The 13,031-nt window shown below is 39.5% G+C and overlaps 2 protein-coding genes and 1 pseudogene across 11 annotated transcripts; 1 reads left to right on the top strand and 2 right to left on the bottom strand.

Moving 5' to 3' along the window:
• Nucleotides 1-928: 928 nt before the first annotated feature.
• Nucleotides 929-7,166, bottom strand: LOC111214327 (B3 domain-containing protein REM5-like). Of its 10 annotated transcripts, none has more exons than XM_048765707.1 (10): nucleotides 6,858-7,166; nucleotides 6,685-6,747; nucleotides 4,727-6,000; nucleotides 3,710-3,804; nucleotides 2,654-3,615; nucleotides 2,284-2,584; nucleotides 2,121-2,197; nucleotides 1,642-1,896; nucleotides 1,270-1,567; nucleotides 929-1,176 (listed from the first exon to the last, which is right to left on the bottom strand). In XM_048765707.1, exons 5-10 carry the CDS (start codon nucleotides 2,729-2,731, stop codon nucleotides 1,130-1,132), a joined length of 1,056 nt encoding a protein of 351 aa, XP_048621664.1. In that variant the 5' UTR covers nucleotides 2,732-3,615; nucleotides 3,710-3,804; nucleotides 4,727-6,000; nucleotides 6,685-6,747; nucleotides 6,858-7,166; the 3' UTR covers nucleotides 929-1,129. The 10 variants fall into 10 exon arrangements, 7 of the variants coding, with proteins under 7 accessions (XP_048621664.1, XP_048621672.1, XP_048621662.1 ...); XM_048765715.1 differs by having other exon boundaries at nucleotides 4,727-5,198; nucleotides 6,685-6,753; XM_048765705.1 differs by having other exon boundaries at nucleotides 6,685-6,753.
• Nucleotides 7,167-7,232: 66 nt separating this feature from the next.
• On the bottom strand, nucleotides 7,233-10,863 carry LOC106420362 (annotated as a pseudogene).
• A 272-nt stretch (nucleotides 10,864-11,135) lies between these two features.
• LOC106423324 (topless-related protein 2-like) lies at nucleotides 11,136-12,959 on the top strand. The gene is made up of 5 exons (XM_013864103.3): nucleotides 11,136-11,783; nucleotides 11,866-12,021; nucleotides 12,120-12,254; nucleotides 12,396-12,585; nucleotides 12,683-12,959. The coding sequence occupies exons 1-5, from the start codon at nucleotides 11,728-11,730 to the stop codon at nucleotides 12,740-12,742; spliced, it is 597 nt and encodes a 198-aa protein (XP_013719557.1). The 5' UTR covers nucleotides 11,136-11,727; the 3' UTR covers nucleotides 12,743-12,959.
• Nucleotides 12,960-13,031: the final 72 nt, after the last annotated feature.

Genomic DNA, 13,031 nt, shown 5'->3' on the forward strand with positions numbered 1-13,031 from the left:
CTGAAACCTCTCCAACTAGCTTATTCAAATCCTGCTCTGAGCAATCAAACTTCAGTAGATCTTTTAGGGACTCCGTGTTTACACCACAGTAGTCCTCAGGTATATGGGTCATGAAACTACAGAAGTAATCCACAGCTTCGGTTTTGATATCCTCCTGAGTGTCTGCAATAGAGCCGTCTCCCCGTTTAATCTCTCTAATAAAATTTCTAACTTCTCGGACCTTTGTAGCTCGATGAAACGTTGTGTTGTTTCCATCACCAACCCCTAGCTAGTGGATCTTTGCTTTTTTTACTAAGGACCTTTTCCTCCAGCGTCGAAAGAAAGGACCATCTCACTTGAGTAACAGACTCAGCCTCCATGTTAGCTTGAGAGGGCTCATGTAAAGTTTTGGTCTGGAGCTCAAAAATGCCTTGCAGTTATTCTTCAACAAACGCCTTGCAGTTATTTTTCAGGAACACTGAACAGCATGATGTTTTGCCAGCGACTGGTCATTTCTTTCAAACGTATGACAAAAAAATAAAAGATGTAAAACTACCATATCAACTGAAATCAATGTAATATTCCATCCATTTCAAAAAAAAATTTAATGTTTTATAGTATGAATTTAACTTTATTAAAAAACTACTCAATATAACTAATTATATTTATTGTGTGTTTTATAATTAATTAAATTATTTTTAGAACTGGAGCTATGTTATATTATGGATAAAGGTAAAAGGGTTGGGAATGTTTGTGTGGAGCGAATGAAGTCGTCGCAGTAGAGTCTCTAACTCTGGAGACACAATATAACTTGCAGTGCACGTTTTGGGCTTCTCTAAGTTGAAATTACTAAACAAAGGAAAAAAAATTACTAAACAAAAGACTTGTACTCAGATGGAGCAACCACCCTTTGAAACAGAGTTTCGAGGACACAAGTTTATAATGACTCTTATAATAATAGTCTTGATTTTTTATTACAATAATAGATCAGTGGGACTAAACGGTGGAAACAAGAGCCAAACTAATGGACTAGGAAACTACAGTCTAATTCTCCAGCACAAAAAGTCGGAGACAATCATTTTTGAAACAAAGACTTCAAATTAAACAGATTTTACAAAAGTCTGGATGATCTTCAGCTCCACATTTAAACTTAGTTATTACTTGAGGATGTTGTTTGATTCCTTTGCATTTTCCTCTCTGTGTGCCAACATGGAACTGTTAGTAAATAGAGTAGAGCTAAAGATAAACTATAAGAACATATATCAGATTAGTGAAATTACACTATCTTACCTAAGTTGTTGATTTCCTGCAATGAACCTTCTAGTTCTTGTTCTTTTGTCTTTAGCTCTTCACGAAACCGTCTGATGCTAGTTATAGTACTTACAACGCTATGTTTCACCTCAGTCAACTGATCTGAGACAGAGCAAGATTGCTTGTTCTGTAAGTTTTTTTTATTTGCATTGGTTTTGTTAGATGCCCTAGCGCGATGAGAGGGTTCTCCTTCTTCAGCTGTTTTCTCCCTTATTTCCTGACTCCATTTAGCTCGTTTGTGAGCACGAGCCTCTGCTTCAAATGGTGTCTGCTCCATCTGAGTACAAGTCGTTTCACAACTTTAGGCAAAACGTAAAGTTGAACGCAAGTTATTTGAATTTCATAACTAACCTTGGAGCAGAACTTGAGCATAGGACTTTCGCCTCCTCTGATCAACTCCAAAGTTAGAGACTCCCCCGCTCTTACTCCATTCACGCCACAGAAGATTCTCCAGCCATTACGACTCATAATGTACATGTACATAATAGATACATTTGTTTTTCCAACCTTAAGCTCCATCACCCACTCATCACCCTTTTTATCTACCATAATTATTTTCCCCGGCTTGATGAGTCCGTTCCCTCTCGTGAAACTTGCTGGTAAATGCTGCGAAAAAAAAAGATTTAGAATTTAGAAACTCAAATTCAAGGCCGGTCCTGAACATTTGGTGAAGCATTGTCATATGGCTCCCAAAATTTTAGAAAAAATTAAATATATATAATCTTCCAAATTTGTGAAAAAATTATATAAATCCTTACCAAATTGTTTATAACCGACCGATCTTACTCAAGTGTGATAAAGATACCATGCATAGAGGTGCGAGAAGCTACCTGTTTACCGGTCTCAAAACTGCTTGACGTAGGAGTTAAAGTCACAAACCTTGTCAGATTCTTCTTGATTTCTTTTTCTGAATCAGAAAATGAAACGTTTCAAGAATAGAAAGAGTCTCAACTGAACGTGTATGTACATTAAACCGATGATTCAGTTTCATACCTGTTTCAACACTCTCTTCTTCCTCTTCTTGGCGGCGACTACCAGAGGGTGTGTATTGGATCTCACAGTTGCTGGATCCTAAAGCAGTGACATTGAACAACATGTCTCGTTCGAGTCTAAAAACGACAAAGTCACCGACTCGAAGAACATGTTCCTCAACGAACTCCTTCCAGCCTTGAGTGAGTCTTTGGCCTTCCATCTTCACTTTCCATGTTTTCTCCGAGGCATCAGATCTCAACATGACCGTCTTGCCCTCGTGTTTTCCCTCAATGTGTTCGGAGAAGAACTTCACAGGAATATTCTGCAGGAGACAAACAGTTATACATAAGAGTACTATCTATAACAAAGACATAGACGGAGAGATTCAAACCAGGTGACTCTTGGAACCGGAAAGAAGCGGCTGGAAGAAGTGTGGGGTTGCCGGAGATAAGAGTGATGCATTCACCATTTCAGATCACTTCAACAAACCCAAGTTACAAGATAGTACAAAGGAAGATTGTTGTTGTCTCTTCGTATTTCACCGGTTCATTTTCTTCTTTCTCACAATAAATGAACTCAGAGAGACTTAAATTTTTTGCACAATTTCCTAAACTAAAGAGAAATATTAATTGTAAGCTGTAATTCAAATCATTACAAAAGATAATGCCTACCTAGATTCAGTTTATAGCATTTTTTTTATCAATATCCACACCGGTTCTTGTATTGTGTTTAAAGTATCATGTCTTTGGTCTATTGATATATACAAACTATGCCCGGCCCTGAAATTTTGAAGGCCTTAGATGATTTAATCAAGATTTCAATAATTTAAAAGTCTAAAAATTATTTTTTACAAATTTAGATATATATAGAAATTTTTTCAACATTTGTGGGTGTCCGAAACAAATGTTTTGTTAGGCTTGGCCCAAGACCAGCCTTTGAAACTATGTATAAGTAATGTCTTTATCATAAATACGAAAGGAGACACAAAAATCGAGTTTAAAATGTGTTTCCAACTACTAAAAAAACTTAAAACATAAGTCACCCTTGTCATGGATTAAAACGACAACTGAACTTTGGACTCTAACTGACTTGTCTTGAATGCCGGTGAAGCCAAAAGAAAGTAAAACAAAAACTAGAAATGTGATTCTCAAGCTTTTTAAGCAGTAAGGGAAGGCTTGGCAGCAGCGGAAGAGAGTCTAGACCTCTTCTTCTGGTACTCCAGCCTGCATCAGAGTTTTCTGTGAAAAATGCTATTTTGCCTGCTACTTCCTCTTATGAATTCACTATCTTAACGGGGGGCAGATTTTTAAAGCCTTTTACTGTATATCATAGTGGACAAGGATCGTCATGGTCCTAGGAAAATGCATGTGTTCGTTACTTAAAACATGTAATATTAAATCTTGAAGGAATTAAAAAAAAATGGGAAAGGTAAATGAAATGTGCTAACTTTGTCTGCCATTGTTTGCTTCTTCATGGTTATTTATGGAGCATTGACATTTCTTCACTTGGTTTATGTATGACTTTGTGTCTGGCTGAAGGAACCTGTAACACCCGTATTTTCCAAAATAAAATAAACAAATAAAATTCTGAAATCTCCATTTATTACTTCTCAAAAGTTCAACTCCAAAGTCGTAAATCCAATAAATAGCCATAAATCCAAATAACATAATAAATCTCGAGAATATCGATAAAAGCATAAAATCCGCAAGTTTGAAAAAGAAAGAAATAAAACTCCCAAAGCACCAATCCGATAGTAATCACTCCTGCCCGTCGGTCTCACCTGAAAGGGGGAAGAAAGAGGGGTGAGTAACAGGGGAGTTACTCCGTGAGGTATGAGATGCTAAACCACAAACCACTGACTCAGTACATAGCACTACGACTATGTAGGCCTAGCTCTAGCATGAAACAAACACGGTGTCTAATACACCACATAAAACATCAAATGCGCTGATAGTGCATAACTAGATCACACACCCCGCATTCTCCTTATACGGATATAAATATATAACTCTATGCGCCGCTAGTACAAGAGTCCATCCTTGTACCCCGCAATCACCTATGCGCCGCTAGTACAAACGTCTTTGTACCCCGCAATCCCTCATACAATGCGCCGCTAGCATAGACGTCCATATGCCCCGCAATCTCCATACAATGCGCCGCTAACACAAACGTCTCTGTGTCCCGCAATCTCCACACAATGCGCCGTTAGCACAACATCTTTGTGCCCCGCAATCTCATAACAGACTTATGTATATACATATATAAATAACAGTTTTTAATTCATTCAATTCAATCAACCGTTGAATCCTCTATTATCCTATTTCCGGTTTAACAATCAATAATAGTAATAAACAAACAAGACTCTCAAACAGACTCAATTCACAGAGACGGATCATGTTTCGAAACTAAACTTTCCATAATAGTAGTACTAAACTAGCTCAGGATTTAATGGGATAGCCCTCACCTTAGCCAATATCGGAGAACCGGAAACATAAAAGAAACCAATGATTGGAAAGGCTTAGACCGGCTTCACCTTAGCGCATAAAGGAAACGATCGGAAAAAGAAACAAAAAGAGACAGTTAGGGCTAGGGTTTACAGTAACTTCCTGCTCAAGAAATAAACAAAGTCACTTAAACCTTTACGCATGGGTTCACGGCTCATGACGTTGGCTCAGAAATTGGTACAAGTGAACAATCAAACTTAAGAAACTTGGTGGGCAAGCAAGTGATGAGATCATGATTTACTTGCACGGGTCTTGACGGCGGTGACTTGCGGCGACTAAGTCAATGACGGCATGTCTCTCCGGTGGGCTGCAACAACCCAACGTCAAGAGGTGGTGATGGGACGGTGGCACCAAAGTCACGGTTGTGTGTCCGACGTGACGAGGTGGCTAGGACGACAAGCAAGACAGTGACCTCGAGGCAATGATTCCATCCTTTGATCAACATCAATATCAACATCAAGAGAAGAATAAAATGGAGAGAAGGGAACATGGAGATCATGAATTAGGAAGAAGAAGAAGAAGGTGGTGTGGAGAAGAGTGCTGGCGGCTCACGTTTAGGAAGAATAAGACAATTATATAGTTAGGTAAAATAATTGGTTTACTAAGGGTTTTGTTCAAGAAATAATTAAAACTAAACCAAACCATTATTTATTAAAACCGGATTATCGGGTCACGGTCGTTACAATTCTTCCCCACTTAACCGGAATTCGCCCCGAATTCCATGAAGAACCGGGAAAGAACTTCAACGGCTATGAAAGAAAGAAGAACACAAGATAAAGCAAACAACAAAACAAATTGAAACTTGGTATTCTCTTGCAAAAATAAAAGAGTTAGTAACGCTAACAACTAACCAAATGATACTGGACAAAAGGGTGTCACCTTTTTTTTTTTTTTTTTTAACTCTCAATCCCAAAACATTGAAAATTGTTGAAATCCGAGTCCCATAAATCGCCATCCCGGGTCAGAGCCGGGACGGAACCCCGCTCTGATACCAAATTGTAACACCCGTATTTTCCAAAATAAAATAAACAAATAAAATTCTGAAATCTCCATTTATTACTTCTCAAAAGTTCAACTCCAAAGTCGTAAATCCAATAAATAGCCATAAATCCAAATAACATAATAAATCTCGAGAATATCGATAAAAGCATAAAATCCGCAAGTTTGAAAAAGAAAGAAATAAAACTCCCAAAGCACCAATCCGATAGTAATCACTCCTGCCCGTCGGTCTCACCTGAAAGGGGGAAGAAAGAGGGGTGAGTAACAGGGGAGTTACTCCGTGAGGTATGAGATGCTAAACCACAAACCACTGACTCAGTACATAGCACTACGACTATGTAGGCCTAGCTCTAGCATGAAACAAACACGGTGTCTAATACACCACATAAAACATCAAATGCGCTGATAGTGCATAACTAGATCACACACCCCGCATTCTCCTTATACGGATATAAATATATAACTCTATGCGCCGCTAGTACAAGAGTCCATCCTTGTACCCCGCAATCACCTATGCGCCGCTAGTACAAACGTCTTTGTACCCCGCAATCCCTCATACAATGCGCCGCTAGCATAGACGTCCATATGCCTCGCAATCTCCATACAATGCGCCGCTAACACAAACGTCTCTGTGTCCCGCAATCTCCACACAATGCGCCGTTAGCACAACATCTTTGTGCCCCGCAATCTCATAACAGACTTATGTATATACATATATAAATAACAGTTTTTAATTCATTCAATTCAATCAACCGTTGAATCCTCTATTATCCTATTTCCGGTTTAACAATCAATAATAGTAATAAACAAACAAGACTCTCAAACAGACTCAATTCACAGAGACGGATCATGTTTCGAAACTAAACTTTCCATAATAGTAGTACTAAACTAGCTCAGGATTTAATGGGATAGCCCTCACCTTAGCCAATATCGGAGAACCGGAAACATAAAAGAAACCAATGATTGGAAAGGCTTAGACCGGCTTCACCTTAGCGCATAAAGGAAACGATCGGAAAAAGAAACAAAAAGAGACAGTTAGGGCTAGGGTTTACAGTAACTTCCTGCTCAAGAAATAAACAAAGTCACTTAAACCTTTACGCATGGGTTCACGGCTCATGACGTTGGCTCAGAAATTGGTACAAGTGAACAATCAAACTTAAGAAACTTGGTGGGCAAGCAAGTGATGAGATCATGATTTACTTGCACGGGTCTTGACGGCGGTGACTTGCGGCGACTAAGTCAATGACGGCATGTCTCTCCGGTGGGCTGCAACAACCCAACGTCAAGAGGTGGTGATGGGACGGTGGCACCAAAGTCACGGTTGTGTGTCCGACGTGACGAGGTGGCTAGGACGACAAGCAAGACAGTGACCTCGAGGCAATGATTCCATCCTTTGATCAACATCAAGAGAAGAATAAAATGGAGAGAAGGGAACATGGAGATCAAGAATTAGGAAGAAGAAGAAGAAGGTGGTGTGGAGAAGAGTGCTGGCGGCTCACGTTTAGGAAGAATAAGACAATTATATAGTTAGGTAAAATAATTGGTTTACTAAGGGTTTTGTTCAAGAAATAATTAAAACTAAACCAAACCATTATTTATTAAAACCGGATTATCGGGTCACGGTCGTTACAGAACCTTTCCCACAATCCTTGCAGGTTTCTTTGGTCTGGGTTCTCCTTCAAGAAATGAAACATGCATTTCCCCAGTGCAGTAACACAGACTATGGCTGCAGCGACAAACAAAACCCAAAAGCTATCGATGCCAAGTTTCCGGAACGATTCAGATGGATTTGGGTCGGGGCTGGTGAGTGGATCTGGGCAACTTTCGTCTATTTTCTTGAACCACGCGCTCTCCAGTTGGTTTGCCTTGTTCGACTCTTCCACTTTTAGAATGGCCCTTGAAACATCAGCCACTAGAAGGGATCCAATGGGAAAGACCTGCACAATAAATTCATGAGTTGAAGAAATGCTCCAATAGAGAGTGTTTTTTGTATGAGACTTACAAAGCCAAACCCATCGACCTTGAATGGTGTTTGAACCATTTTATACTTGTTACAGTGCTGTCCGAGAAAGAGTCTCACATATGGCAATTCCATGAAAACAGCAGAAACACCTCCCTTTGCTGGTTCTGTATCCAGTAGCTCGTGACACTGTTCTGGAGACCCATAGGTTACGAGATTAGCATCTGAGAAACCTGACTCTCTCAGTCTTCCCAAAATAAAGGGACTACGCTGGTTCCCCACACGCTCTCCCTTCGCCAGCAAGCTGTTTATGTTGGTCACAGTTGGATAAAGCTGCTGTGATGTAAGAAGCGACGCCAAGCTAGCGGTGTAACTCTGAGTCAACAAAAGTACTAAGAAGTACCAAATGATAACCACGAGCCTCGCCCAGAAGCTAAGCACTCTTTCTCCTGTACATATAAACAAGATTATGAAATGGAATGAGCATTGGTATAGTAATGTGAAGGAGAGAGTGAACATACTCGGCGCAAAGACCATGATGGAGAAAGAGAACCAGAGTATAGTGATATCTTCCAGGCCCATCAAAGTCTGGATTCACCCTGTGTTCAAGAACCCATACGACAACGGCGATTATGAAAAAGGACAAAAGGCTGAGTAAGCATAGTCCCCACGTCAAAGGCATCAGAAAAATGGTACTGCTTCTTTTGACATTGTCTTTAACAGGAACGACCAGACCCACGCCTGACGGTGTGTACGGCAATGAAAACTCAACGTACATTGACCTGTTTGCCGATATCGTTGTATCTCCGACCACAGCATCGTATTTCTGCTCCAAACACACAAAAGAACAAGGACATTGTTTTAAGAGAATCCACCTTTGTGGAGGTTAGACATGACATACAAGAGGAAAAGTGTTGGTAATGCTTTACCCCGAGGTACACTTGGTGGACCATAGTTTCATAATCCATATCTTCTACAGGAAAGAAGTCATAGGAAACATCATAAGGCATCGCTTGAATAACAGCCTCAAAGTAGTCGATGCAGAACCCACTGAATATTGTTGAGTTGGTGATGGGATCCTTTGTACCCTTCACAAACTGCGGGAAATGGTTATTAGTTGGGACTCCAATCTTCAGCCTTTTCCCATTTGTCGGAATCTCCCATCCTTTGGGCACAAAGGTAGTGTCACCAGGCCATATGATTGGTCTGAGTCGATCTTTCCAAGTAGTGAAAGTGGTCGTGGTAGCTTGTCTTTGGTCTACGTATTTCAAGAGACCATGTTCTTTCGTCCAGTATCCTATGGTCCTTCCTCCATGACCATTCACGTTAACAATCTCAAGCACTGACGGCTGCAGTTCTCTATTGATAAACCGGAAATCACCAGAAAGACCTTTGAACCGGACTTTGGAGAGTGTCTGGAGAAGTTTTGGACCGTATTGAGATACACCTAGACCTTGAAGGCCAGACATGTTCCTCATGGCATCATCTGTCTTGGCAAAAATCAAATTTGATGCACCAGCTTCTTCGATGGCCATCGCCAGTGCAGTGGTGGCATCATAAGCCCAAAGTCCATACACGCTGAGGTCAGAGAGTGGGAATCTATTCTTCCATTTAGATTTAAATGCTTCAAGCTTGTCGGATCTCGGTACATATGTCTTAACACCCAAGACCCCTTGCATTGCATCAGTTTCTGCTTCTTTCATGAGACTAAGACCATCGGTAATACCGTTGGTGAGGATCCAGACATATCCTTGCTTCATCAAACCAATCTCCTTAGCTTTGGCGAAAAATCTTGATGCAAGCAGATCTTCAGTGTGGACAACGAACACTCTAGTGGGTCGAGTCATCATCCGGAGAAGCTCCACGGAGATTTCATCGCCCGTGGCATTGGGAGAGATCACGGTTCTGTAAGGTATACGAACGTTGATATCTTGTAACGCATCGGTGAGGTGAGGCATTATACCTTCTCCGAAGGTGTTGTCAACGTAAACAGGCACAACCTCTCTCCACCCAAAGAGTTTGATGATGGCTTTAACGGCGTGGACTTGAGATGAATCGTCGTAGGTAGCTCGGAAGAAGTATTGGCTACGGATGGAAGCTAGGAAGGGACTTGTTGCAGAATATGAAACGATCGGAACGTGAGATTTTTGGCCTATCTCAATCATGAACTGCGCCTGCATGGAGTTCCACGGTCCTAGAATCGCTTTCACTTCCTTGTTTGTTATCAGATCAAGAGCTGCGTCAAAGTCAATGCCAAGGAATGTTCTGGTTATGCAAACAAAATAAAAACATGGAAGAGACGGCTTGTAGATATGAACTGATGTGTGTACCTGCTGCAGCTGCAGTAACGACATCTTTTTTGGAGTCAACAACGGTGGTTACAAGCCTTGTCCGGGTTTCTGGATGGGACGAGTAGAAATCAGAAAGAGACATGTTGATACAGAACAAGGTCATGTTGGAATATGCCATTCCTACATCGTCCACGATTCCCACTTTAACATCTGATGCTCTATTTTGTTGTCCCTCTCCGACTTGCATCAATAAGACGAGGACAAGGAAGAGTAGGTTGAAAACAAGGTAGTGTTCTCTCGTCATCGTTAGAATTTGCAAAGAAAGAAAGAAACGTGGTGGTCTATATGGTAATGCTCTTTTGTTGCAGAGATGGTTTGAGAAGTCGTATATCATATTATTATTCAATGTATCGAATCTAATGGAATGAACTTGTTTCCTTAATATTCTGGTTTTAGTAAACGATTAAGGTCAACTGTTGTCAAGGAAGAAACCTCGTCCAATGCAAATTTAAACAACAGGGAACAAGTTGTCTCTCACTTAAATCACATTCTCTGTCGGGAGAATTAAATTAACAATTCTTTTTTTTTTTGTAAACTAAAATAGAAAATTAAATTAACAATTCTTCCAAAGTAAAAGAAACAAGAAGTCTTGCTTTCATTTACCACGTGCATAACTCACATGAATGTCTCAGACAGTCTGGAGAAAATTGTTTTTGGCATTTCTGGTATAGAAACGATGATGAGGTTGGTTTCTCTCCATTCTGTGTGCTCAAACTAATGAGATTTCAATTGTTGTTATATCTGTAGCGGTTTTGAAGTATTAATAGTGGATTCATATAATTTTTTTAGTATAATATCATTCGTACTTGTAGTATTTAACTCTTGCACATCACTAAAAAACTTGGAAAGATAAAGTCCGATAATGGCAGCTGTTATCTAATTTAGAGACATTAATTAAATTACTCCGTTTTTAATTAGTCACAGATTGTTTCAACCTTGACCTTAGAACAAAAACGTAAGAACAGGAACACTGTCTTCCCAAACCAACTCCGACATAAAAGGCTGGCCAATATTTAATACATCATTACCTTCACAGAAATCTTTGCATCCTTTTCCCAATCCTCTTTTTCCATATTTTGATCCATCCCTCACCAGCTTCGTTACGCACTTCACGCCATGTTTATCCATCAGGATTATCTCATTCTGCTTCTTGATACCGTTGATATTCATGGATGTTGCTGGAAGAATCTGCACAAGATTTAGAAACCAACCAAAGAATAAAGACAAAAAAAAACAGAGGAAAAACAGAGGAAAACAGAGTGAAACAGAGTAAAACCTAAACAAAGATCTTGCTTACATACAAGTTTGGAGGTTCTGAAATTGTAACGTGTGAGAGAGATCATGGAAAAAAAAAAAATTTACGAAGAAGAGAGAAAATATGGAACATAACGAATTTGCGTCTTATGCATCTTTACATAGTCTTCTGTCCTTAATTACACAATTAATATTTCAAGCGTTTGTAGTCGTCGCAATTTAGAAATAAAAAACCGTAACACAAAGGGGGCTGGGCTTCATTATGATTTGATTGGCAGGAAAAATCTGACAAAACCTAGGGTGTCTTCTTTCTTTCCTTTCTCCTGTTGTCAGATCAGATAGCCGTCTAGGTAACTGTAACGGTAAGCTGAAGTGATTCTCAGAATCCCAGTATAGAATGGATTCCATGAGGGCTGTTCTGATTCGGGGTTTGGAAACTAGTCTCCTGACGTCGTAAGTTGAATAAAATCAAATCACTTTTTCTTGTTTCTTCTTTTTGTCTGGATTTACACATTTAAATTGTTCTTTGTTGCAGTTTCGACAGAGAACATTTTTTTGCATTACTTGTTAGTGGGGACGTCGATGGAGCCGAGGAGTATCTGTCTGATTTCACCAAACAGGATTCAAATTATTACTCAAACCTCATGTTCTACTTTGTTAAGAGGCAGAGATTCTTCAAGTTTCTTGTCGAGTAAACCTCTGCTTTTTTTTGTTTGCAAATCTTTGTTTTCTTTTTTTTTTTTTGGTGTTGTGACTTTTTTTGTTTTCTTTTTTTCCTTTTAATCGTAGAGGTGACAACATAAAAGCAGGATTTTTGCTGATGATCTCTTCCCGACCTTATGGGATGATGGACATGCCAATACCAGAAACGCACGAGTTTATCAGACGTGATAGGCGACGCATTGCACATGAAGGCCTTAAGGAGTAAAAATTCGCAAAACATAAATAACTGGATATATAATTGATTACTTTGTTTTAGATCACTAACAGTAGTAGTAGTAGTAGCAGTGACTATATTCTTAAATTTTTTTAACACTTTTTGAGTTTTTGCCAATGCTGCTGCAGATGGGAGGATGCTAGAGATAACGGATACACTTTTGATATCCTTTCGGTTGCAAATTCTTTCACTGGTGAGATGTTTACGATGATGAATCAACTCATTCCCATGAACCCAGACCTGCACAAGAAAGAAGAAGGAGAAGACATATCTTCTCAAATGCACAAGTTACATTTACAAGACAACAAGACAACCATGGTATATAATCTTAATTAAAACGGTTTTGTTTCTTCTTATTTCATTTGCTCAAGTTAATTACCCACATATATATATAATTTCTTCTTCATATGTATAGCTTGGTGTGGCCGGACCAGCAGCTGTAGCCTTTAACGGTGGAGAGATGAATAAGGACTAGACCATATATATATATGGTTTGTTTACTGTATGTGCTATGTACTGTGAAATTAAATTTTCGTATTTGCTTATTGTTGTTACATATGGCATAAAGAACTCTTTGATCAAATAATTAAGGTTCTAAGACACAATTTGTGTTTGTGATATCTCCGAATCACACGTGACCACATGTGGGGGAAAAACATAAAATGTTTTCAGGTTCCAAATTTAGTTACGGAAATGCATTATTAGCCTTTGTTTTAGCCCCACTTGGTCTTTTAGGTTACGTACTCGGGTTTGCTGCAAGTGGC

This window comes from Brassica napus, chromosome A3 (genome assembly GCF_020379485.1).
Source record: "Brassica napus cultivar Da-Ae chromosome A3, Da-Ae, whole genome shotgun sequence".
Classification (NCBI taxonomy): Eukaryota; Viridiplantae; Streptophyta; class Magnoliopsida; order Brassicales; family Brassicaceae; genus Brassica; species Brassica napus.

Excerpts from the sequence above, each read along its gene's own strand:
- LOC106423324 (XM_013864103.3), top strand. The coding sequence starts at position 11,728 with ATGGATTCCATGAGGGCTGTTCTGATTCGGGGTTTGGAAACTAGTCTC. Across the intron at positions 12,022-12,119 it reads TTCTTCAAGTTTCTTGTCGA|AGGTGACAACATAAAAGCAG; the intron begins GTAAACCTCTGC and ends TTTTAATCGTAG. Across the intron at positions 12,255-12,395 it reads GCACATGAAGGCCTTAAGGA|ATGGGAGGATGCTAGAGATA; the intron begins GTAAAAATTCGC and ends ATGCTGCTGCAG.
- LOC111214327 (XM_048765707.1), bottom strand. The coding sequence starts at position 2,731 with ATGGTGAATGCATCACTCTTATCTCCGGCAACCCCACACTTCTTCCAG. Across the intron at positions 1,568-1,641 it reads TGCTCAAGTTCTGCTCCAAG|ATGGAGCAGACACCATTTGA; the intron begins GTTAGTTATGAA and ends ACTTGTACTCAG. Across the intron at positions 1,177-1,269 it reads GCAGGAAATCAACAACTTAG|AGAGGAAAATGCAAAGGAAT; the intron begins GTAAGATAGTGT and ends GTTGGCACACAG.